The 22959-nt window shown below is 38.1% G+C and overlaps 1 protein-coding gene across 2 annotated transcripts in view; it reads left to right on the top strand.

The window, feature by feature from the left end:
- The window catches only part of SCFD2 (sec1 family domain containing 2), a gene marked incomplete at both ends in the record, with an annotated part of 402315 nt that overhangs the window by 34190 nt on the left and 345166 nt on the right, over positions 1–22959 (top strand). For both annotated transcript variants that reach the window (XM_079718752.1, XM_079718751.1), the window contains one exon: positions 12537–12664. In XM_079718752.1, the coding sequence (XP_079574878.1) occupies positions 12537–12664 (128 nt within the window). The remainder of the gene's footprint in view (positions 1–12536; positions 12665–22959) is intronic.

Raw genomic sequence — 22959 nt, 5'->3', positions numbered from 1 at the left:
TTCAACAAATCAAGTTTTCTCGATTTAATGTCTTTGAAACCTCACACTTATATGTGTAAGGTACAGTGGTGTCACCCAGGGTGAATAGAGTAATAGATTCTGGAATCACTGTATGATAATAGAATAATAGGGTGTGCTGATTTTGAAATTATCCTTCCTCATGGAGTGGAGTGATAGAAGGGGTAAAGTGAACAGATTGAGTTTGTTTCTAAGAGCCTCTATAAAACTGTCACTAACTCTTTATCTTAGAGTTTCTTTACACGTGAACTAATCCGCAGCTTTCAAAGTCTTGAGTTCAAGCCAAAACACACAGATGTAATCCAGCCTAGAGTAGAATTCCCCAGTGGAGCAAGCGCTAGCCTTCGGAATGGGTCATTGAACTCAAAATATAGCCTCAGAGTCAGAAAAATGTTCATGGAGGGGATTTGGTTTTTTAAGTAATCTAATTGTGTTAGTAATTTAAAGTCTTCATATTGAGTTAATCTGTTTATGCATTAGGAATCCATATGTATAACAGTCTTTCCTTTATTTTATTGTTTGGTATGAGGAAATTATGAATAAGTTTGTATCGATTATGGTTATTATCATTAATGAGCTGGTAGAGAGTAGGAATAAAATATGTTTATCTGTACTGAGATGAAGTTCAGTTTCCCATATTATTTTATATGATTGTCAAATAGTTTATATGTTATATTCCAGTCCATTTTTTAAAGGGTTTTGTAGGCCTATTGCTGTGCTGAGTGAAGGCATCATATTGAAGGAAGAAATGATGAGTATTCTTTGGAAAGAGAGGAAACTTTGATTATATATCATGTGGAGAGTGTTACTTTATTACTATGAACATTATAAAGCTTGTGTGCAATTGTTTATCCTGGATTTAAACAGTGTTTTATCCTGCACTGTGTTTAGCTTCTTAACACATGGTTGTGATCTCTGCAGTGTAAAGTCATTCTAGTGCATTTATGATGTGAAACCAGTCACACCAGTAGATTTCTATTAGCTATAGCTTGATAGAGAAGGCACATGCATTTTTTAGGACATTTAAAATTTTTGAATACCAAACTAAAAGTATGTAGTTCACAAGATTATTATGCTAATTGAAAGTTGATAACAGATAATACATTTATTCATGCTTTTAAAATGACACGGACTTCCCTGATGGCTCAGTGGTTAAGAATATGCCTGTGAATGCAGGGGACATGTGTTCGAGCCCTGGTCGGGGAAGATCCCACATGCTGTGGAGCATCTAAGCCTGTGCTCCACAACTACTGAGCCTGCGCTCTAGAGCCCGCAAGCCACAGCTACTGAGCCCACGCTCCTAGAGCCTGCACTCCGCAACAAGAGAAGCCACCACAATGAGAAGCCCGTGCACTGCAACAAAGAGTAGCCCCTGCTCGCCACAACTAGAGGAAGCCCGTGTGCAGCAACGAAGACCCAGCACAGCCATAAACAAATAAACAAACAAATAAATAAAATGACAGCTCTTTCCTCTGGTAGAACAGTACAAAGTAGATTTGTATGGTACTTTATTCTTAAGTGAATATCCTGAGCAAATAATGAAGATCACTTTCCTAAGAGATATATAGGATCAATGAGACTTGGGGAGTAGATATAAGTGACTTGATCATATATTGGAGCTGCATCAGCGTTCCTGCTTTTTCCATTCTACTCTGCTCCTTCCCTGAAATGTACTTCAAAGCAATATTGAATTTAACGTTTTGAAGGGATCTTATCTTTTTCAGCAATGTATTTGGTAGTTATGGGAATATTCTTTAAGAAGTGGGACAGTGGATACAATACCTCCTTAAAACAATCTCTTCCTTTCAGTTGAACCAGAAAGGCCGATTGTGTTGATGTGGTTTTTTGGGGGTCCTAGAACAGCTTCTGTGCAATTTTTGTTTTCTACTCATTATTGTAGTATAGTGGCTTTTCCACCAAAACTTTGTGACCTTGAACAAGGTATTTAATTTCTCACAGTCACAGTTTTCTTTTCTGTAAAAGAGAAAGTACAGTGGATGATTTCTAAGGAACCTTTGATTTGAATTCCTTTTATTTTATGATTTTCATGTGCTGTGCTTGGAAAATAAACTTCAGAACATGAATTACATTAGGGGAGTGGTTTTATGTCTGTTTTGTTCACTAATGTATCCCCAGTCCCAAAAATAGGGCCTGGTGCAAAGTAAGCACTCATATTTGTTGAAAAAAATGAACAAAACCCAACAGAAGAAACTTCAATAGGAAGAAATAAATGGATTATATTTAAAAATTAAATTTTATCTGCATACTTTGAAAGCATTATAGTTTTAATGTCCATCTTGGGGAGTTATTTTTGTAAGACTGGCTATTTATACATACATTTAACTGCAAGTAATAATAAATCTGATTCTAACCCTGTCCTGGTAAAATCCTTTGGTGGCTTTCCATTACCCTTTGAGTGAAGAGTAAAATTTCAACTTGTTTTAGAAAGGTTTCTTAGATCGGCACCTTGCTTATTTTTTCAGCCTTCACCTTCCCCATCTTTTCCTGCCACCTCCTTCCCGTCCCTCCTATGTGCTCACACTCTTGGCTGCAGCTACACTAAACTTCTTTAGGTCCTCAGTGTCCTGCTTTTCCACCTTTTGGCCATCCCAGGTGTTACTCTTTTCCTCTCCTCATCTTTTATTTCCTATAACAGCTCTTAGTGCATTAGCTTATAACTAGTAGTTTAGTGTCTATTCTCCCCAGCTGGGCTTTGAAGGCTTTCTGAGAGAAGGTTTGTGCCTGACTTGTTCACCCTTGTGCACTGTTATACCTTCAGTGGCTGGCACAGTCCATGGCCCATGGGGTGTTGATGGTCTGAGTGCACTGCCATCCATGGGCACAGGATGCTGACATTCTGATAAAGCCAGAATATTTCTGTCCTTTATGCCCTGTGACCAATTTCCTGCCAATTCATTAAAATAAATTCTATTTAACAATACCTAATTTGAATTAGTGACGAATGTTTAAAATAGGGCAAGTGGGATTTGGAATAGGAAGTACCACATTAGCCAGAGTGGTCAAGGAGGGAAGCCTTGAGCTGTTCTGACAATAGAACTGACATTGGTAGGTGCTCAACAAATATTTGTTAAATGAATGAGACCTAATCAATGAACATCTAGAGGAAGAGGGTTCTAGGCAAAGGGAATAGCCAATAAAAAGGCCCTTAGTTGGGAACCTACTATGACCCATTCAAGGGACTGAAATCTGGCCAGTGAGGCTGTGTCCTAATGGATGAAGCTGAGAAGGTGAGAAGCTGAGAGATCAAGATGTAGATATAGAAATGCACCAAAGTATATAGGCTTGTTGGCCAAAATAAGGAACTTAGATTTCAGTGTAATAGTAGTAGGAAACATGGAAGGGTTTTGAGCAGGGGAATGATATGATGTGATAGCTTTAGGAATTCACCCTAGTCCAAGCCATCAATTCTTGCCTTCACCATGCAATAGCCTCTTGCCCAGTCCTTAGATCCCTTCTCTAAAATGGGGCCAGAGTGATTTTTTTAATAATGCAAATCTGATTAGGTCAATCTGTTGCTGAAGACCCTTCAGTTGCCCTTGAAAAAATGTTTACCATCCCTAATGTGGGTTACCAGGCCTTGGATAATTTGACATATGCTAAGGGCAGTGTCAGTCTAGATTTTCATGTTCCATTCATACTTTTTTTCATTTCCTTGAAAAGGTCTCAAGTTCTCTTCTCAGAACCCCTGCCCATGATGCTACTCTTACCTAGACTGATCTTACTCCATTCTTTAACTGGCTAATTCCTGCTCATTTTTCAGGCCTCACTGTCACATCCTCAGCTACCCTCTGACCTCCACTCTCACACCCAGACCAGGTTCTGTGTTCTACTCTCTCCCTGAGCTTCCTTTCTCTGCTTTTGTCACCCAGTCTTCAGGCACATGCTCAGTTCCAGCCTCCCTGCTGGATTGCTAGCTCCGTGAGGACAGGGCACTGGAGGCTGCTCACAGCTGTGGCTGCAGCACCTCTGTGAGTGCCAAGCCTACGGAAAGTGCTCATGTTCTGAGAGAAAGAATCAACAAAGAACTGCTTTCCAGTGCCAAGGGTCTACTTCAGTATCCTCTGTGTTTAGCTGTTTTCTCTTCTGTTGAGATGAAGGCTAACGGATAATTTTGTTTAAGATGAGGTAATTGTTTTAAAAAGTAGTCAAGAGGAAAGATGACTGTTGAAACCTCTGTGAATAATTTAATTAACAAACCTGCCTTCACAGCTCATTAAGCTCACCACTGATGGAAGCCATTATAACCTGCTGTGAAAAACTATGACTCAGATTGCTCTCTGTTTAAAATTAGTTGAAAATGGTTATTTGGTTGTTTTTGTTGTTGTTGTATCACTGTATTTCTGTTGGAATACTGTGACTGTTATTGCAAATTGTGTGAGTAAGCTTAGCTTCCTGTGCATGCCATGGAGAAACCATTTCTCTGAGTTTAGTTGTAAGATAATTGTGTGTCTTCACATTTTACCCTCAGTCTCTTAATTGCATGCCTTCCATTTGATTGAAGTAGCACCATGATTCAACATTTAGCCACTTTTAAAAAATTAATACTGTCTTTTTTATATTTTAGTTGATGATGAATATTTCCTGTTAGTTTCTAGCAGACTGCGTTTGACATTTCATACATGCCAAACTGAGACAGCTTCTAAGATTTCATTCATAGTTGAGTAATTCTGGTGAATGAAAAGTCAGGAATTAACTGAAAGGAGCATATTTTCCTGTACAGAAGTCTCCTGAGACCTAACAAAGCTAATTCTAGCAGGTTATTATTATGTGTATATTGCTGGCCTGTAGTCTTCTTCAAACATGACAATTTGTCATAATAGTTTGACTTTTAAGGATACAAGGTAATCAGTTTATTAAAAAAGGATATAAATTCAGTATGTATTTGACATCTTATGTAGTTACTGACAATATAGAAACTAATCACATTTCATAGTAATAAAATGGATTTTTTCATAGGATGAATATTGTACTTTTATATTATATCTTTCAAGGGATCTATTGAAACAAAGTTGTATTCTAGTAGCTACAGTGAAATAAAGTTTACCTCATTGGAAAACTTAACTTTAAAAACAGAGAAAAGGGTAGAAAATTGTTTAAAATATTCCGTAAGCTGTTGGGAATATTCTTTTGTTAACTCTCTTTCTTACTACCACTGGACTTGTGAAAAAGAAAAAGGGTTGTAATAAAAGAAGTAACAGCATAGGATATTCCCCTATCTTTCACTGAGTGTTACAAAATTAATCAAATTCATACACGTGAACTTGGAGTACCAGTGCATAAGGGAAACCATATGAATATAGCTTGTTAAGGACCCAAGGAATCTCAGGAGTTAGCATTCTAGTTTGAGCCTTTGTTTACAGAATAGTGTAGAATCATGGTTAATAGTTGGATTTTGGAGTTCACAGGGACCTGGGTTCAAATCCTTACCTACTGGCTATGTGATTTGGGTAAAGTATTTTATCTCTTTAAGACTCAGCTTTCTCACCTTTGAATGGGGCAATGATTCTTATCCTGGAGGGTTATTGATCAATGAGATAATATAGTCATATTGCCTGTGACATAGTGAGTTCTCAATAAATAAAAATAATATCATTAATAATATTTATAAGGAGATGTAAAGCCCCAGAAAGTAAACTGAATTACCCAAGGTCACAGAAACAGCCCCTGGCACTTTGAGTGTTAGTTCCTATCTCTAAATCTTCCTGCCTTTATTGTTAACAATAGGCTGTGTTAGGCAAGTGACTTCATTTTGTCTCAGTTTTATCAGTGGTAGAGTAGCTAGAGGCTATTTCTCCTTCTTTCTTTCCCAAGGAGATAATGAACATCAAATAAGAGCTAAGAATACCTCAGGACAATTTAGACTTTAGTTTTTTGTCAGTTCAGTTATATAAATGATATATATGTAGAATGATTTAAAATTCAGTGAAGTCTTCTTAGAAACATTTAAAGAAGAAAGTTGACTAAAAGTGGGACATGATTGGCCTTGTGTCACAAGTGACTGTCAATGGCTAATGGTGACCCACAAGGAGAGTAGTATGATATGGTTTGAAACAAAAAATGTGCAAAATCTCAAGAGCAAGCTTGACCCGCTTATGAGTTAATGTGAATCTACTTTACTCTTCACTCTGTCCCATTCTATCCTTCGTGGGCCCACATGTGACTTTAAAGGGAGAATAGAGGATGTATTAAAAATTGGAAAAGAAAACCAACATGAAAAGCTTATAATAACTGATACTGTAAATAATGGATTCTCCCTGATGATTTGCATAATACAGGCATGGCATGGTATAGTAGAAAGATTACTGGCTCAGAGCCAGTTACTTGGGAATGAGTCCTGGTTTTGCCATTTATAGGTTGAGTGTAGTTACATAAGTCAGTTGGCTTCTCTGAGGCTCCTTATTTTATTTATTTATTTATTTATTTGGCTGCATTGGGTCTTTGTTGCTGTGTGCAGGCTTTCTCTAGTTGTGGCGAGCGGGAGCTACTCTTCGTTGCGGTATGCAGGCTTCTCATTGCAATGGCTTCTTTTGTTGCAGAGCAGGCTTCGGTAATTGTGGCACGTGGGCTTAGTAGTTGTGGCTCGCGGGCTCTAGAGCGCAGGCTCAGTAGTTGTGGCTCACGGACTTAGTTGCTCTACTGCATGTGAGATTGTCCCAGACCAGGGATCGAATCCATGTCCCCTGCATTTGCAGGCGGATTCTTAACCACTGCGCCACCAGGGAAGTCCCTCTGGGGCTGTTTAAATTGGGGCAGTGATATTGGCTTAGCTCATGAGGTGAGGATCACGTGAGACCTAAGAACTTGTTTTGTTAATTCTGAAATGCTTCTAAAATGGAATGTAGTAATGGTATTTAACAGTATTTTTTTTTTTTTAAAGAAGATGTTGGGGGTAGGAGTTTATTAATTAATTAATTTATTTTTGCTGTGTTGGGTCTTCGTTTCTGTGCGAGGGCTTTCTCTAGTTGTGGCAAGCGGGGTCCACTCTTCATCTCAGTGCGCGGGCCTCTCACTATCGCGGCCTCTCTTGTTGTGGAGCACAGGCTCCAGACGCGCAGGCTCAGTAGTTGTGGCTCACGGGCCTAGTTGCTCCGCGGCATGTGGGATCCTCCCAGCCCAGGGCTCGAACCCGTGTCCCCTGCATTAGCAGGCAGATTTACCTTTAAAAACTCTTCCTTAAGTCAGCCATGAAAAAAATAAATTGTTTTTGGGTGGGCTGAATTATTAAAAAGATGTTGTCCAGCTGTTCCTGAATTTAAGAGAAAAGGCTAAAAGACTAAGCAAGATGAAGTAGGTTTACAGTAGAGCACAGAGTTTAGATTAGGTATAAATAGTATCTAATAACAATTTGATTTGTCTGAAGCTGTAGTGTTTTTCTCAGGCATATTATAATTTTTTTTAGATGCCTTCAAAAACTAGAAATAGATTTACATTTGTTTGTGTTGGGTTAGGTAGCATCCTGCTGAAGATGTAAAGATGATTAACATTACTTCTGATGTTCACTTCTACCCCAAAAGTTGTACATCCACTTTATAAGTCAGTCTGGAAATATTTATAGAACCTGAACTCCTCATAAAGTTAACAATTGTAGTTTTAAAATGTCTTGTAGTGTGCAGTCTACAGAATTTCAGTATTAAATTGATGAGGTAAGAAGCTGGCACCAAAGTCATTGCTTAAAAATCTTTGTACAAAAAACTCTAACTCCCTGTAGCTTTGATTCTCTAAGTAATCTGTAGTAAAGTTTCTGATTTTATTCCTGAAAGTCAGAATTCTTCACATCAAACTGTCTTATGTAGGGCAATTGCTTGAGTTGGACTTAATATGTTTCATTATGAATTCTGCATTATATATTGTTGACCTTTTCATATTAGAAAATGAACCTACTGACAGTGGTTATCCATATGTGTATGTAAGTATGTGGAAGAGACTAATGTACTTCTAAAACAGGCTTCCTTCTATATATCTTATGCAAAGATCCTGACCACTGATTTTTTAAAAAATTTAGTTGAAGTATAGTTGATTTACAATGTTGTTAATTTCTGCTGTATAGCAAAGGGACTCAGTTATACATCTATGTATACATTCTTTTTCATTATGGTTTATTATAGGATATTGAGTATAGTTCCCTGTGCTGTACAGTAGGACTGTGCTAGACAGTGTTGTTTATCCATTATATATAACAATTTGCATCTGCTAATCCCAAACTCCCAGTCCATCCCTTCCCCACCCCCCTCCACCTTGGGAACCACAAGTCTGTTCTCTATGCCTGTTTGTTATTTTTTTCCTAGAAATCTTAGTGATTTATTTTATTAAAAAATTTTTTATTGGAGTATAGTTGCTTTACAGTGTTGTGTTACTTTCTGCTGTCTGTTGACCATGGATCTTTTTATTACTACTACTGCTGCTGCTGTGTTTATTGGGCACTTATTAAGTGCCAGGCATTGTCCTAGGTCTTTAGATATACTAGCACATTCATTTCTCATAACAACCCACTGAATAAGTACTATTACCATCCCCAGACAAGAGAGAAAATAACATGTATAGACAGGTTAATTAACTCTGCCAGGGTCATAGAGCCAGCAAGTGGGAGAGCCAGAACCCTTCCTGGTTGGGTTCCAGAACCCATGCTTCTACCAGTATACAGTACTGCTACCACTAGTGCACTGCACTGACCCTTTTGTGATAGCCCTCTGTGTATTGCTTATTCCCTCATTAGGAAACTAGTTTGGAGAGGATAGAGAATTATATAAAATATACTGTCATAATTATAGTGTGAATTTCAATGAACTTTCCTTGGCTTATAAAATTGGACCTCATGTGTCCAAGTTTCACATGATTTCATGTGAAACTTCAATAGTGTGAGATGTCTATTGGATCAACTTTTATGAGGATATTAGAGAAAGGCAGTGGTTAACTCCTGCACTCAACTTAAATCCAGATATAGGAGTACATGTGTAAGCCACCAAGCAGCAGGAAGAAAGACTTAGTGAAGAAGTGGGCGCAGGACACAGCAGAGCTGCTGGTAAGTTTGACTTTGATCTTCTTCAGTGCTGTTTATTCAGAGAACCAGAATTAGTCCATGAATGTTAGCTTGGTAAACTTTAAATGACCATGTGTAATGCGGGGGTATATGTTCAGAAAACTGTTTTGGAGAGAAAGTAAACATTAGCAACTGTCGTATCTAGACAATCAGAATTGTTTATATCGACAAAGCAATTTTCATGACCCGGCTCCACATCGGTGTCAGAGACCATGTAAACTATATATTTCTTCTTAATGTTTTAATAGAAAAGAACCTGAGAGTACAAGTCCCAGGTGACTTCAGTATACTTGAACAAATCGAGATTGTATGAAAAACATACTCAATATAATTAAGTGGATTCATTTAATATATTACAAACCCTTGAGCATATTGAATTTTAAGACAGTATCTTTCACAGCAATAGTAATAATAGTAACAACCACCACCACCACACAGCTCCTCACATTTACTGTGAATCAGGAGAGTGCTTTATGTGCATTATCTTATTTAACCCTCAACCACCCTGTGAGGTAGTCACTGTGTTACTTCCATCTCACAGATGAGAAAACAGAGGAAAAGAGAGGATTATTTACATGCATGAGGTTATGCAACTAGCAAGCATTGTTTGTTCATTCAGTATTTGTTGAGTGTATCTATGACGGGCCTGGCACTATTCTAGGTAGTGGGGAATTAGCAATGAGTATAAAAAAATCTCTGCTTTCATAGAAGGACTTTACCTTCCATAAGGGAGCTAGACAAGAAACAGAGAAACATGGAAACAGAATGAATCAGATGGTAATATGAATTATGCAGGACAGTAAAACCGTGTGAGGGAGAAGGGTGTACTGGAATAAGTTGCTGGGGTGGGCTGTCGTTACTCTTTTACACGGGTAGTGAGGGTGACATCTCAGCAGACATCTGAAGAGAGAGAGGGATGTTGGTAGGAAGAGCATTCCTGGCAAAGGAGGGAAAGAGGTCCCTGTGCTTGGAGTGCCTGCAGAGGCTCAAAGGGGCCATGGAGCTGCTGTGGGTGAAGGGAGAACGGTGGGATTTGAACTCAGATTTATCTGACCCCAGAACCCATATTTTAACCATTACAGTAGTCTGATGGGGCAACCACAGCATTAGCTGACCTACTGTGATCTTGGAGACACTGTATTATTCTCATGGAAAAGAGGGCGGCAGTAAAGTTCTACTCTAGAGGTTCTGTATGTGGAGTTGAGAGTATAGAAGAAATCCCTGTGGCTTGGGGTGCTTTGGAGAATAAAAGTAGGGAATGATTGTAGACCATAAATTTGGGAAACTGGGAGGAGTGTACCTCCCCTGCTCAAAATTCCTCAGTGGTTCTCCATTGCCTTCAGAGCTTTAGAGAAATTAAGTAACTCTCCCAAAGCCCCATAGCAAATAGACCTAGCTTTAAAAAGATTTTTTTTTCCTTATCATAGTATAGTTGATTTACAATATTGTGTTAGTTTCAGATGTACAGCAAAGTAATTCAGTTATATATATATATATTTTTTCAGATTATTTTCCATTGTAAGTTATTACAAGTTGTTGAATGTTGTTCCCTGTGCTATACGTAAATCCTTGTTGCTTATCTATTTTATATATAGTGGTGTGTATCTGTTAATCCCATAGTCGTATTTTATCTCTCCCCCTCTTCCCTTTCCCCTTTGGTAACCATAAGTTTGTTTTCTATGTTTGTGAGTCTGTTTCTGTTTTGTAAATAGACTCATTTGTATTATTTTTTAGATTCCACTTATAAGTATAGTCCTAGTTTTGAGTGATGATAAAGACTTTGTTCAGGCTTCCCTGGTGGCGCAGTGGTTGAGAGTCTGTCTGCCAATGCAGGGGACACGGGTTCGTGCCCCGGTCCGGGAAGATCCCACGTGCTGCGGGCCTGCGCGTCCAGAGCCTGTGCTCCGCAATGGGAGAGGCCACAGCAGTGAGAGGCCCGCGTACTGCAAAAAAAAAAAAAAAAAAAAAAAAGGACTTTGTTCATGACTGCTGAACTATGCTAACCTTCTCAGAAAGTGAAATCAATCTCATGTTCCTTGGCTGCTCATCACTTACAGACTGAAGTCAACAAGCCTTGGCAAGGAAGGCAGGGTCCTCCCAGAGTAGCTCCCACCGTGTCTTTTACACTTAGTTCTACTGCCCCTCCCCTTCCACCTTAGCATGGAGCAACTTTGCTTACATGTCTGTCTCTTCTTCCAGACAATAAATCATTGAAAGCTTTTGCCCTGTTTTGTTCTATATTCCAACCACGGAGAATAGGGCTTGGCATGCAGTTACCTGCTCATTTAAATTAAACTTAGAATATTAATTTTAATATTAATGATGACAGTTTTGGTCAGATCAAAACAAGTGGATATGTTGAGCAGTGATGTGAGTTAATGCAGAAAAAATAGATGATAATAACCTTTCATTAAATAGTAGTTGTTTTTATTATGTGTCAGACATTAAACTCAGTCTGAAATACATCATTCCAAATCAAATTCAAATGTGAAAGATAAACCTTATTAGGTATAATTTTAGAGCTAAATTAATATCTTATTAGATACAACTTGTAAGGTAAAACTTTAAAAAATATTAATTTTCAAACTATTGCTAACTGGATAGTAGGAGGTGTTTCTGGAGCTTTAAGTAGAGGAAAATGTCCTTAGAAAGGGAAAGAAGTCATCTTTGTTTCTTTGTACTCAGTTTTTAAAACGTTACTACAAATGTGTATACTTGGCTACATGCAGAGATCTTCCGGAAAGAACACTGTACTCATTTATAATGGGGATGTGGCACGTTGGATGAGACAGAGGGCTGTTGGAGAAGTGAGCCCAGATGAGACCCTGCATAATGCCCTGCTTCGTGCTCTTATCAACGGTTAATTGTAAGGGCTTTGTCAGTGCCGTCCTTCCAGCCCAAGGCCCAAAGTGGGCTACTTAAGGCCATTGTTTCATAGCCTAATTCCTGATTGTCATTCACTAGGAAATCTACTTGTTAGGAATTCTGTTGAGTAATTTTTGAATACAAATTCTCATTGCTGATTGCTGTCTGTTTCTCAGACAAGTACATTACCTGAAATTTATATGCTTGTAATCACTGATACATCATTTTTGGACATGTATTTAATTTTGGCTTACATAACATTTATATGTTACTCTAGCAATGTTCAGTTATACTCTGAAATACTTTTAAGTGCAAATTCTCAAAAAAAAAAGTCATATGGTTTTCCCATACTTCTCACAGCACAGCATGCCCCCCCTTTTAGGTGGCTTGATTTTATTGTTTCCTTAATTTCTCAGTATTTTGTGCTGATTAGAATGGGTTAGATGTTCTTTATTTAATCCTAATACTTAGAACTGTCAGTGGGAAGAACTATATTAGTACTCAGAAAAGATGCTTAAGAAATTATTTTGCTCACCGCCCTTTCCGTTATCCAGTAGAAATTTACGCTAAAGCTCTTTCTGTGGTTTTATTGCAGTGACCCCGCAGCCAAAGCCCTGTGGGAAGCCTTATTGAACACGAAGCACAAAGAGGCAGTGATGGAAGTCCGGAGACATCTAGTGGAAGCAGCAGGCAGAGAAAACCTGCCAATCAAGATGAGTATGGGTAAGTTATCCACTTATCCACAGACAGTGACCGCAGGCTCTGAGGAAGTTCATTTAAGTCTGCTCTGATCTGTGGGCCGACCTAGCCAGCATGGCATCTAGTTGAAAGTATTGAACACATTTGTAAACTGATGAAAGAGTAGGGAAGGAATTTATACAGATGCTCTCGGGGCTCAACCGTGAGCTCTTTTCTTAGACTCAACGTTGGGAAGTCCGACAGAGTCCTTGCTTACAAGGCATCATTGCTGTTAGTTATTTGATCTAGAACTCTCAAAATTGGTCTGAACTTCCTCCCCTTCATTCTGTCCCACTCCTACTCCCCTGCCCCCACCTCCGCACTTACTGTGGAGAAGTGATCGCTTATTAGTTTAGACTTGATGAATGAATGACTGTGCTGACAAATCAGTTGAGGAGATGGACATGTTCTGTCCTGGCCTCTCACCCTTAGAGTGGTCTGCCGATTGTCTGGTCACATCAGTGTTACCCCTTCTTCACCACAGTATGAAATGCCTGATTTTTCTCATTTCTCATTTTTTTTCACATGGAGCTTTGTCCTTAGTATTAGAAAAATGGGGCTGCAATGGAATTTAAATTTTAAATGGCTTTTTTCTTTGGATTAAAAAGTCAGAGAACTAATGTTTTTATTGGAGAAAAGGAATCTGGGGTTTTACCCTTTTTAAATTAAATAATTTTATTAGTATGGAAATATTTAAATATGGATATTGAATCTGGTTTTAATAGGTAGAATTTATTTCTGGAAACTTGTAAAAGTTTATTTCTCTATTTAAAAAATAAGTTTTCTCTTATAATCTGCTCTTCGGTATCCAATAAATATTAGTACATTTTACTAGATGGGTAAACTTTTCTTGCTGAGATTTCTCACCCAAATTCTTGATTCCTAATGAGTACAAAAAAAATCAAACTGTCAAGTTGAAATAGAAGAACAAAATTTTGGAAGTAAATGAATGTGGATGAACCTAGAAGGAAAAAAATTAGAGGGTCATAATATGAACAAAAATCATAACTTTCAGTGTCTTAGGTGATTATATATGAGGGCTTTAAGGAACATGAAGGATGATAAGAAAAGTGAAAATAACTAACATTTATTGAGCACGTATGATGTGCCAGGTTTTCTTCTAACTCTTTACATGTGTTATTTAATCTTCACTGTAATTCTGAGACGGGTACTATGAGTATCCCATTTTTCAGATAAAGAAGCTGGAATAGAGAGAAATTAAGTTGCCCAAGCCCATACATCTGATAAGGAGTAGGACTGGAATTCAAATCTAGACATTCTAACGTGAGAGAATATGCTTTTTATTTATAAAATTATCCTAACTTCATACAACCAATGCCAGAGTCCTACATGTTGTTTTGAAGTAGAAATAAAGTTGTTTCTTTGAGATCATCCTGGCTTTCGACTATAATTCTTGTATATCTTTCTCTCCTTCCTCCGTCCCTCCCCTCTTTCTTTCTTTCTTCCTTTCCTTTCTTTTTTTCTTTCCTTTTCTCTTCTTTCCACAGTTATAGGTACACATTAATAACATATGTTTACCTAAAATATTTCCTTATCTGTGATATGTTGAAATAAGAACTAATTCACATCATGAATAGAGAAAAGTAGGAATGTGCAAAGGGTCTGGGTGATAAGGTTAATTTATATTGCATTTCAGTGATAAAACCTTATGATGCTATCACAGAGCATAAATCAATTTTTATTGCTCAATCAATGCAGGACTCTTGAAAGATCAAAACACTTTACATTTCTAAAGCTCTGTATCTTTTAAAAATAATCAGAGCCAGGGAAAAAAAAAAAAGTGGGTAGCCCCATAAGGAATTCAATTTAAATATTTGAGTTTTCTGTCAACCAAAACAATTTTAGATAAGATGGTTTGATTTATCCCCAAGCTCCAGACATGGGGGAGGGTGAGGAGAGGAAAAATAAAAAAGAAGGAAAGAATCAGACAGTTGTTAGCCAACTTTGTTGTAAGAAGAACCAAAAAGATTGGCCCAAATCTTATTCTATCTGTGTGCCAACTATAATTTAGTAAAAGATAACACACTGTGGCTATGCATTTCTGCTTCATATCACTGGTCAGAATTTCTGGTGTGTCTCATTTCCATATACCAACAGATACATAACTATGAACAGTAAGGAAAAGGGCTGGAATTTAAACATAATAAAACATTGATATTTGAAATCTGCTTATCATTAAAAAAAGAAAAATCATGCTGTGATATCCTAGATGGCTGGAATGCTTTTTCTAGCAGCATTTAAAGCTATGAAATGTATTTTAAACTATGCACTGTTCTCTCAACCCCTGCTGTAAATTCTACTGAAGTACACATTTTTCTGACTGTGATAGAGGCTTCTGGTATTTTTGAGACATTAAACAGATATTTTAATTCTAGATTGAAGACTTTTCTTATGTTTAAATTCACTGGGAGGGATCCCATTATTGAAGCCTCAGCTCTTAAATATAAAATTTCTCAGTAAAAAGGTAAGTTAATATTAAAATATCATGAGCACCAAGAGAAATAAACATCATTCTCTTAGGGGAAAAAAAGTTGAATTGCCAAAAGCAAGAAAAAAATTCATTTTATCATTTCACATATAAACATATGCCTTCTTTCCAAGAGATTGTTATTAAATTGTCAGTTAACTAAACATATATGTTCCAGAAAAGTGGTTTTTTAAAACATTGTAAACTGAATTGTATTTTTCCTACTGGCTTTTCATCATGGAAAATGTATTCTGAAAGTAAAAAACAAATGGACTCTAAGAAACCCATTTGTTTGGACCCAAAATGTTCACTCACAGAGGAAGATGCCCATCTCAATTTCTCCATTTACAGAGAATCTGTTCCTCTGGACTGATACTGTGGTTGGGGGATCTTCACCGGTTTTCCCATAGCTCTCTGCAGAGTGGCTATATTTAATGGCTGGCAGAAAGAGCCTATTAGGGCTAAAGTGAAACAGATCTCTTTATGACACTGTTCTTTGTTCTGCAGCCAGATTTCTTGAAAAAGTATTCTATGCTCAACGCCTGTTTCTTTATTATTTTCTTGCTTATTAATCTAGTGTAGTCTGGCTTCTGGTACTTTTTTGCTGAGAAGTCCTCTGGGCTACTAAATATAAGGGCATTTTTCTCAGCCCTCATTCTTCTTCATTTCTTTGCGATATTCACTACTAGATTGTCGCCACTTTTTTGTACATCTCTCTCTGTTTTCTGGGACTTCCGGCTCTCCTGATTGTGATGGAGTGCAAAGTCGGTTACACATGGAGGTGAATCACAGTTCTGTTACTTATTAGCCAAATTTCAATTTATTTATCCATAAAAATGGGGAAACTATTTCCTGGAATTTTGAAGGAGGAAGAAAGCTCTGAGCAGAGTGAAGATTATGATTATCAAGCAAACTGTAATTGGTGTGCTGCAGTTATATTCTATCTATGGGGAAGTCTACGTGGGAAACTATATTATAAGAGGGTTGTTTGGTGGGAGTAAAATCAAAACAAACCAATCAAATTAGGTGATTCCCCCCTTTCTTTCTTGGAAATGTACCAATTCATTCTTTCCACTTAAGTTGTCTTTTTCTAGTCTTTATGCTGAATATTTCCCTTTTGATAACACATTCTTTCTTCAAGCAGAATTCTAAATAGTTTTTCCATTTTCAGCTTAGTTATTACCTCTTCCCTGACTCTGTTCACCCCCCAAATCACCTTGGCTGTATTTGGGATTCCCAAGCCTCTGTAGTCACACTTGTACAGGAAAAATCTCTTGAGCTACATTTCCAGATGATAATCTGATCCATTGCGTTGTGAAGCTTCTGAATTTACTCTCCTTGTTTGGTGGCACTGGAGTGTTAGCCCCACATAATCACCATCAGTGTCTCTCTTCCAAATGAAATGTGATGAGTGTTTTCAACCATTTGTGAAAAGACTAGCCTTTAACCAACACATATTCTAGTTCTGAGCCACTGACAAAGTTCTGGTTTGTTAATGTCTGTCCTGAAATGTGATGTCCAGAGCTGAGTAAAGATGTGTTGTTCTTTGCCTCTTTTTGGACACCATGCTTCTCTTAATGAAGTCCCAGATGAAATTAGTGATTTTTGCTTCCCACCAATGCCACACCCACTATCATTTCCTACTTTTACAATTTAGCAGTACTGGCTTTGAAAAATAGCAATAAGTCAAAACACTAAAATTTTATTCGATGTATACTTTTTTCAACATTTTTGAGAGTACTCTGCTTCCTACTATTGGTATTAAGTTCATCCAGTTCTGTGTTTTGATTACATTTATATCTTTTGCCTTCATTGTGGAGAATTTTGTTTGGGATTAAGGGGAACATGTATGCATACACATCCATGTGTACATGCATGTGTGAACTGGGTGTGGAGATTGTGAAACTTTGCAAAATGGATAGGTTAAAACCTAATAAGACTAACGTACCATTTGATATATGGTAATTGATAAGAGATAAGAAAATCTGGATGCCTCATAGGGAACATGCGCTGTTGAACTCTCACATATCCTTGTCTTCATGTATTAGCTCTTGCCACAGTTTGGGGAATGAGGAAGGGAGGGGAATGAGGAAGGGAATTGACTTTTATTGGATAGCTACTTTGTTTCAGGCATTATAACAAGTTTATATAGTTTGTTTCATTTAATCCTCCCAGTAGTCTTGTCTATTTGGTACTCGTCTCCCCCCTCCCCAGATCTCAACCCACCCTTCTGCTCTGTGGTGCTGGGGCTGGCACTATGCAGACCACATTCTGCTCTTCAGCTGGCTTCCTGGTGGGCTACACTGATAAGGGGTGCCAGAGAGAAACTGCAAGGCTGGAAGGGGAAGAAGCAACTTGCCTCTTTTCCCCTGCTCCCTGTGGATTTTGCTTCTGCTTGTCAATGTCATGCCAGCAACACTTCTTCACCCCAGCAGTGGCAGGTCCTTCCTGTGGGAGCAACTGAATCAGTTTGCAGTTCTTCCAGTACTTGCAGAACCAGCTTCATGGCACCCCCTCCTCAGAGGTACCAGCCTAGCCAAGTAGCACTCCGTTCTCAAGAGGTATAATTCCAGCCTCTGTGTTTCTTCCATCCTACTGGTGGTAGCTGCTTCCAACAGTTGCTGCCTGCATGATACCTTGGAGTTCTCCTTTACCTTTCAGTTACCCAGTTAACAATTCTGTATGTTAAATTTTCTCTGCTCAAATAACTGGTGTATTTTCTACCTTCTACCTGGGCCCTGACTGATAGTCTTATAGCAAGTAAGCCAGGATACAACCTGGGTCTGTCTGACTTCTGTATCAGGAATCAAACTACTGGTGGGGGGTGTGGAGGAGCGGCTATAGAGCCACAGACACAGATGTGGTTGTGCCATTCCTCTGTCTAAAACCCTTTGATGGTTCCCCATTGCTTGAAGATAGTGTCCCAACTCCTTAGCATGCTATTTATAGAAATCTTTCTGACTTCTATCCTCATGCTTCATCCATCCACTCAAATTGCTTTTCCTCCCTACTCCCCATTCCTCAGCAGGAACTTCTGTAGATCCAGGTCTTTGTTGTTTTCGCCTGAAATATTCTCGTTTGATTATCCCTCCAGGCTTCCTCCACCCTTCTCTACCTGTGCTTCTGGAGGCTAACCGTTATGGACTGCCTCAGCATGCTTTTCTGCCCTTGGCCTCTCAGTTCGGTTTGGCCAATGGGAGGCATGGGCAGGAGATTTAGAGGGTGGGGGGAGGGTATGGTTAGGGTATTGTTTGCCTGGCTTCATCCCTGCCAGGATGCAATTGGTTGCTTCCCTCTACCCTTCCCTTGTTGGTTTTCCTTAACACTCCTGATTTCCCTTAGCCTAACTTCTTAGACATTCCTGTTGTTATGTTTGCCTTATTTTTCCTGTTAGAGTGCCATCTTTTTCCTGTTGGGACCTTGACTAATATAACCACTCACTTTACACTACGTGCTTGTGCACACACGCATGCACACACAAACACTTTCCTGTCAAACCCACCTTATTTTTCATGATCTAATACAAATGTCACTTTCTCTGTAGAACCATATCTAATTCCCCTTTGACCTTCCTACACCCTCCTCAGCAAGCTGCATTGATTGCTCTGGCTGTTGAGGACCCACAGCTCTTTCTTTTATTTCTCTTAGTGCTCTGTCTTAGCACTTACCACAGTGCAAAATAGTTAAATGTGTGTGGATCCAAAACTTTGCTAGACAGTGTCCATTTCATATTCTCCATTGGCTGTTTGGCTTGGTATATAGTGTGTGGCTTAGTACTTGCTGCTTGAATGAATGGATTGCCTGATGCGTGTGAATGAGTAGTAGAGGGACAATGTGTGTTTCTACTCTCAGTTATATGTATTAATATTTCTATTTACAACTTTCCGTTATGATATTTCTTGTTCCTCCTGATGTGTTGTAGCATCTGATCATGTCTTCTTTCTTGATGCTTTTCCCTTCGTCTTCATGTCACTCTGCTCTTCTGGTTATCTTCCTCTTTCTGATAATTGTTTTATGCTTTTTTCCCTTAATTCTAGTTTCCTGGAAGACTGTAGATATTTTTGTATCCCCTGTTGTGCCTTGCACATAGATACTTGGTTAATAATTGCTACTGATCTTAAAGCCTTACCCTACTTCTCTCTTCCCTCCAAAAAAAGAATGCTTATTGCATTCTTCAGGCTTTTAAAATTCTCCCCCAACATTTTCTCCATCATATCTTGCATCCCTTGTCATTCTTTCTAAAAGATGACATCTTCTATCCCTATCGGTACTGTTTTTGTTCATACTTCTATTATAGCAGTTACCACCAGACCCTGAGTAGTTGGGGCTGAGAATTCTTATCTGTGCTTCTTAGTATTGTCCACACCTAACACAAGACCTTGAAGTTACTATATACTCAGTAAGTGTTTATGGAATGAATAAATAAATTCTTGAATTAATACTGTCAGTTGGTATTTGTTATGTATTTATTTAATGGATTGCTTTTTCTATCTCCCTCCTATGGAACCCAAGAGTGACACTGATTTAGAACATCAGTTCTCAAAACTCTTTGGTCTCAGAACCCCTTTACATTGTTAAAAGCTATTGAGGGGAATTCCCTGGTGGTCCAGTGGTTAGGACTCGGCACTTTCACTGCTGGGGGCCCAGGTTCAATCCCTGGTCAGGGAACTAAGATCCTGCAAGCCATGTGGTGCGACCAAAAAAAAAAAAAATGCTATTGAGGTTCACAACAACCTATGAACAACAAAAAAAGAAACTATGTGGACAACAAGAGCTTTTGTTTGTGTGGAGTATATCTATTGATACACGTGAGATAGATAGAAAATATCACGTCAGGAATTCAAGCAGGGACAATTTTAAAAATATTTATTAATTAATATAAAAATATTATAATAAACCTATTACATGTTAATGTAACATTTTTGTGAAAAATGACTATATTTTCTCAATTAAAATAATGTAGGGAAAAGAGTGGTACCACTTTACATTTTTGCACATCTCTAACGTCTGGTTTAATAGAAGACAGCTGTATTCTCATATCTGCTTCTTCATTCAGTCTGCTGTGATACATTATTTTGGATAAAGTATATAAAGAAAAGCTGACCTTACAAAGATACGTAGTTGAAAAAGGGAGGAGTATTTTAATAACTTTCCAGAAAATTGCAGATATTCTTTGTTACTACACCAGGTTTACAAGAGGTAATTTCTTACAGGTTAATTGCCATGTGGAATATGAAACCATATTGCTGAATTTTCCATACTCTGGTACATTAAAACCCATTGGTGTCTCTTGCACTTTGAGTGGCTCTTTTTTTTTTTTTTTTGCGGTACGCGGGCCTCTCACTGTTGTGGCCTCTCCCGTTGCGGAGCACAGGCTCCTGACGCGCAGGCTCAGCGGCCATGGCTCACGGGCCCAGCCACTCTGCGGCATGTGGGATCTTCCTGGACCGGGGCATGAACTCGCGTCCCCTGCATCGGCAGGCGGACTCTCAACCACTGCGCCACCAGGGAAGCCCTGAGTGGCTCTTCTATGCACATATTATTTTATAGCATTGTACATTAGTCACTTGGGCAATATTGGTTCTTTAAATTATGCAGATTTCGAAATTATGCAGATTTTCAAAATATATAATACATATATTATACAATATAACAAAGCCACATTTGTCAATATCACCACTGTTATCATTAGAAAATCTTTAAGTATTAGGAATGTAAAGATATAGGGGCAGATACAAGTTTTCCAAAATTATAATTTCACATGAAAACTTGAGTTTCGATATTGACAATACAAACTGTGAATTGTTTTCCTTGAAGTGACAGACTCACTTCATTTACTTGTTGGAAAAAATGTGTGAAGAACCATACTTTTTCAGTTGTCTTTTCGGTAAAAATTTTATGCCATTAAAACAGTGTGAATAGCAGTTCACAACTCAAGTAATCACATCAGTGCTTTTCCTTGAGGCAATGGTTGCACTGATACTTTGGTTGCCCCAGAAGTGCTTTTTGTATATTTCCCATTTCTTTACACAGAATATTGATGTTTTCTTAAGGGTTGAGATTTGATAAAATTAGTAACATTGCTTTTTCATCATGACCATTCTGAAAGTGAAACTGACTACTCGTATAATTTGATACCACTGCCTTGATTGTGCTAAGGCACTGGTACCTTTACCCACCACTGTTTTTGTACCATCAATGCAAACACAGGATAGTAACAAAATCAAGTAGCATCTTTGTATTAGTATGAAAATAGTTCTGACTTTTCTGACTACCTGAAAGTGCCTCAAGGACCCAGGGGTCCATGGAACACCTTCAAGAACCATTATTTAAAAGAGTATCATATTCTCAGGGGTCCAAGATTAGCACAGTTTTCTAGAGATCATTGGAATCAGTAGAAGGGGGAAAAAAACTCATTGAAATTTTTTCTATACATTATCCAGATTTAGCCAAAATAGACAATTGTTCTCATTCATTTAAAAGGTATTTATTATGTGTTCTTAGGTCCTTGTAGGGGATAGGAAACATGAAAAAATACTGTCTTATTTTCAAATGAACAAGTTAATTAACTTTTCTGAATCTGTTTTCCTGTCTTCAAAATGGGGATTCTATTGTCTGCTAACCCGACAATTAGATGAGATGATTTTTTATGTAACATATAAATGTTTGTGAAATTCAGCATGTTTTGTAAAAGGAGGATATAGCATGATAAAATTATTTACTGTCTCCTGGGCAGATAAAAGACATTATAAAAATAATGACCAATGGTCATACAATTGCATATGAAGAGTATTCTACCAGATTTAGGGGTGGAATTACATTGCCTGTATGATTGCTTCCTGATCATCTTAGTTGGAAAACATGTGACTAGAGTAATGATTTCCAGAAGTGAAAGTGGAGATTGGGGATTTAGTTACCTAGTGATTATGTTGGAGCCTAAATAGTGAATTTCTAAAGGAAATATAACATAAGGGTGATCATCCAGGAAAAGAAAGTAGAATGAGTGAGAGGAGGGTTGAAGGCAGGGTTGTAAGGAACACATCCATTTAGGGGCGTGAAGAATCTAGAGAAAGAGACAGAAAGAGTTTTTATTGAATTAATAATTAATAGTGCCTGAAAGCCTTAAGGTCACTAAGCGCATATTTCCTTCTTACACTTCATCACCTAAAACAGAACCTGAATTGCCTCTGTTTCTCTGTTTCCCCATCCACAAAATGGGAATCTGAATTTCTAATATCCCATCTTCAAGCATCTGCCCTCTGACTCTATATTTTTAACTTTAATTGGTGTATCTTTTTCTTCATTTTTTTCTCCTCCTCCTCTTCTTATTAATCTTTATATTTTCTCAACAGAAGGGATCCTCAACATATGAGAATATGGGCTAGGAGTTAAAAAACCCCAAGGGAAGATCCATGGCTGTGGGGTGGGAGTTGCTTTACGTGGAGCCTATTCTTTCCAAGTCAGGGTAGACCCACCAAGGAAAGGCTCCTTACCTGGCAGGCTGGTAATCTGCCCCCTAGATAACAGGGGTAATCTGTCTGTTCCTTTCTGTGCTCTCTGCTGAGTTTATAAACACTGATGCAGTGTTTAACTTAGCCGCAGGAAGGCTGCATTTCCAAAGAAAGCCAAACCGTAAATGTTTCTGGTGGTTTTATATTTCACTTTTTTGTAAAAATTTCAGGGAGAGCTGTTTATTTTCTATTTGTGACCTATGGTCTTGCAGCAGTTATACTTTATTGTGTACTATCCTGAAAACGTATCTTGCAATAGATTTCTCAATTTTGGATCCATT

The sequence above is a fragment of the Hyperoodon ampullatus genome, assembly GCF_949752795.1.
Source record: "Hyperoodon ampullatus genome assembly, chromosome: 1".
Lineage (NCBI taxonomy): Eukaryota > Metazoa > Chordata > Mammalia > Artiodactyla > Ziphiidae > Hyperoodon > Hyperoodon ampullatus.
Note: the sequence above shows the minus strand (reverse complement) of the source record. Positions and strands in the feature narration are given on the sequence as shown.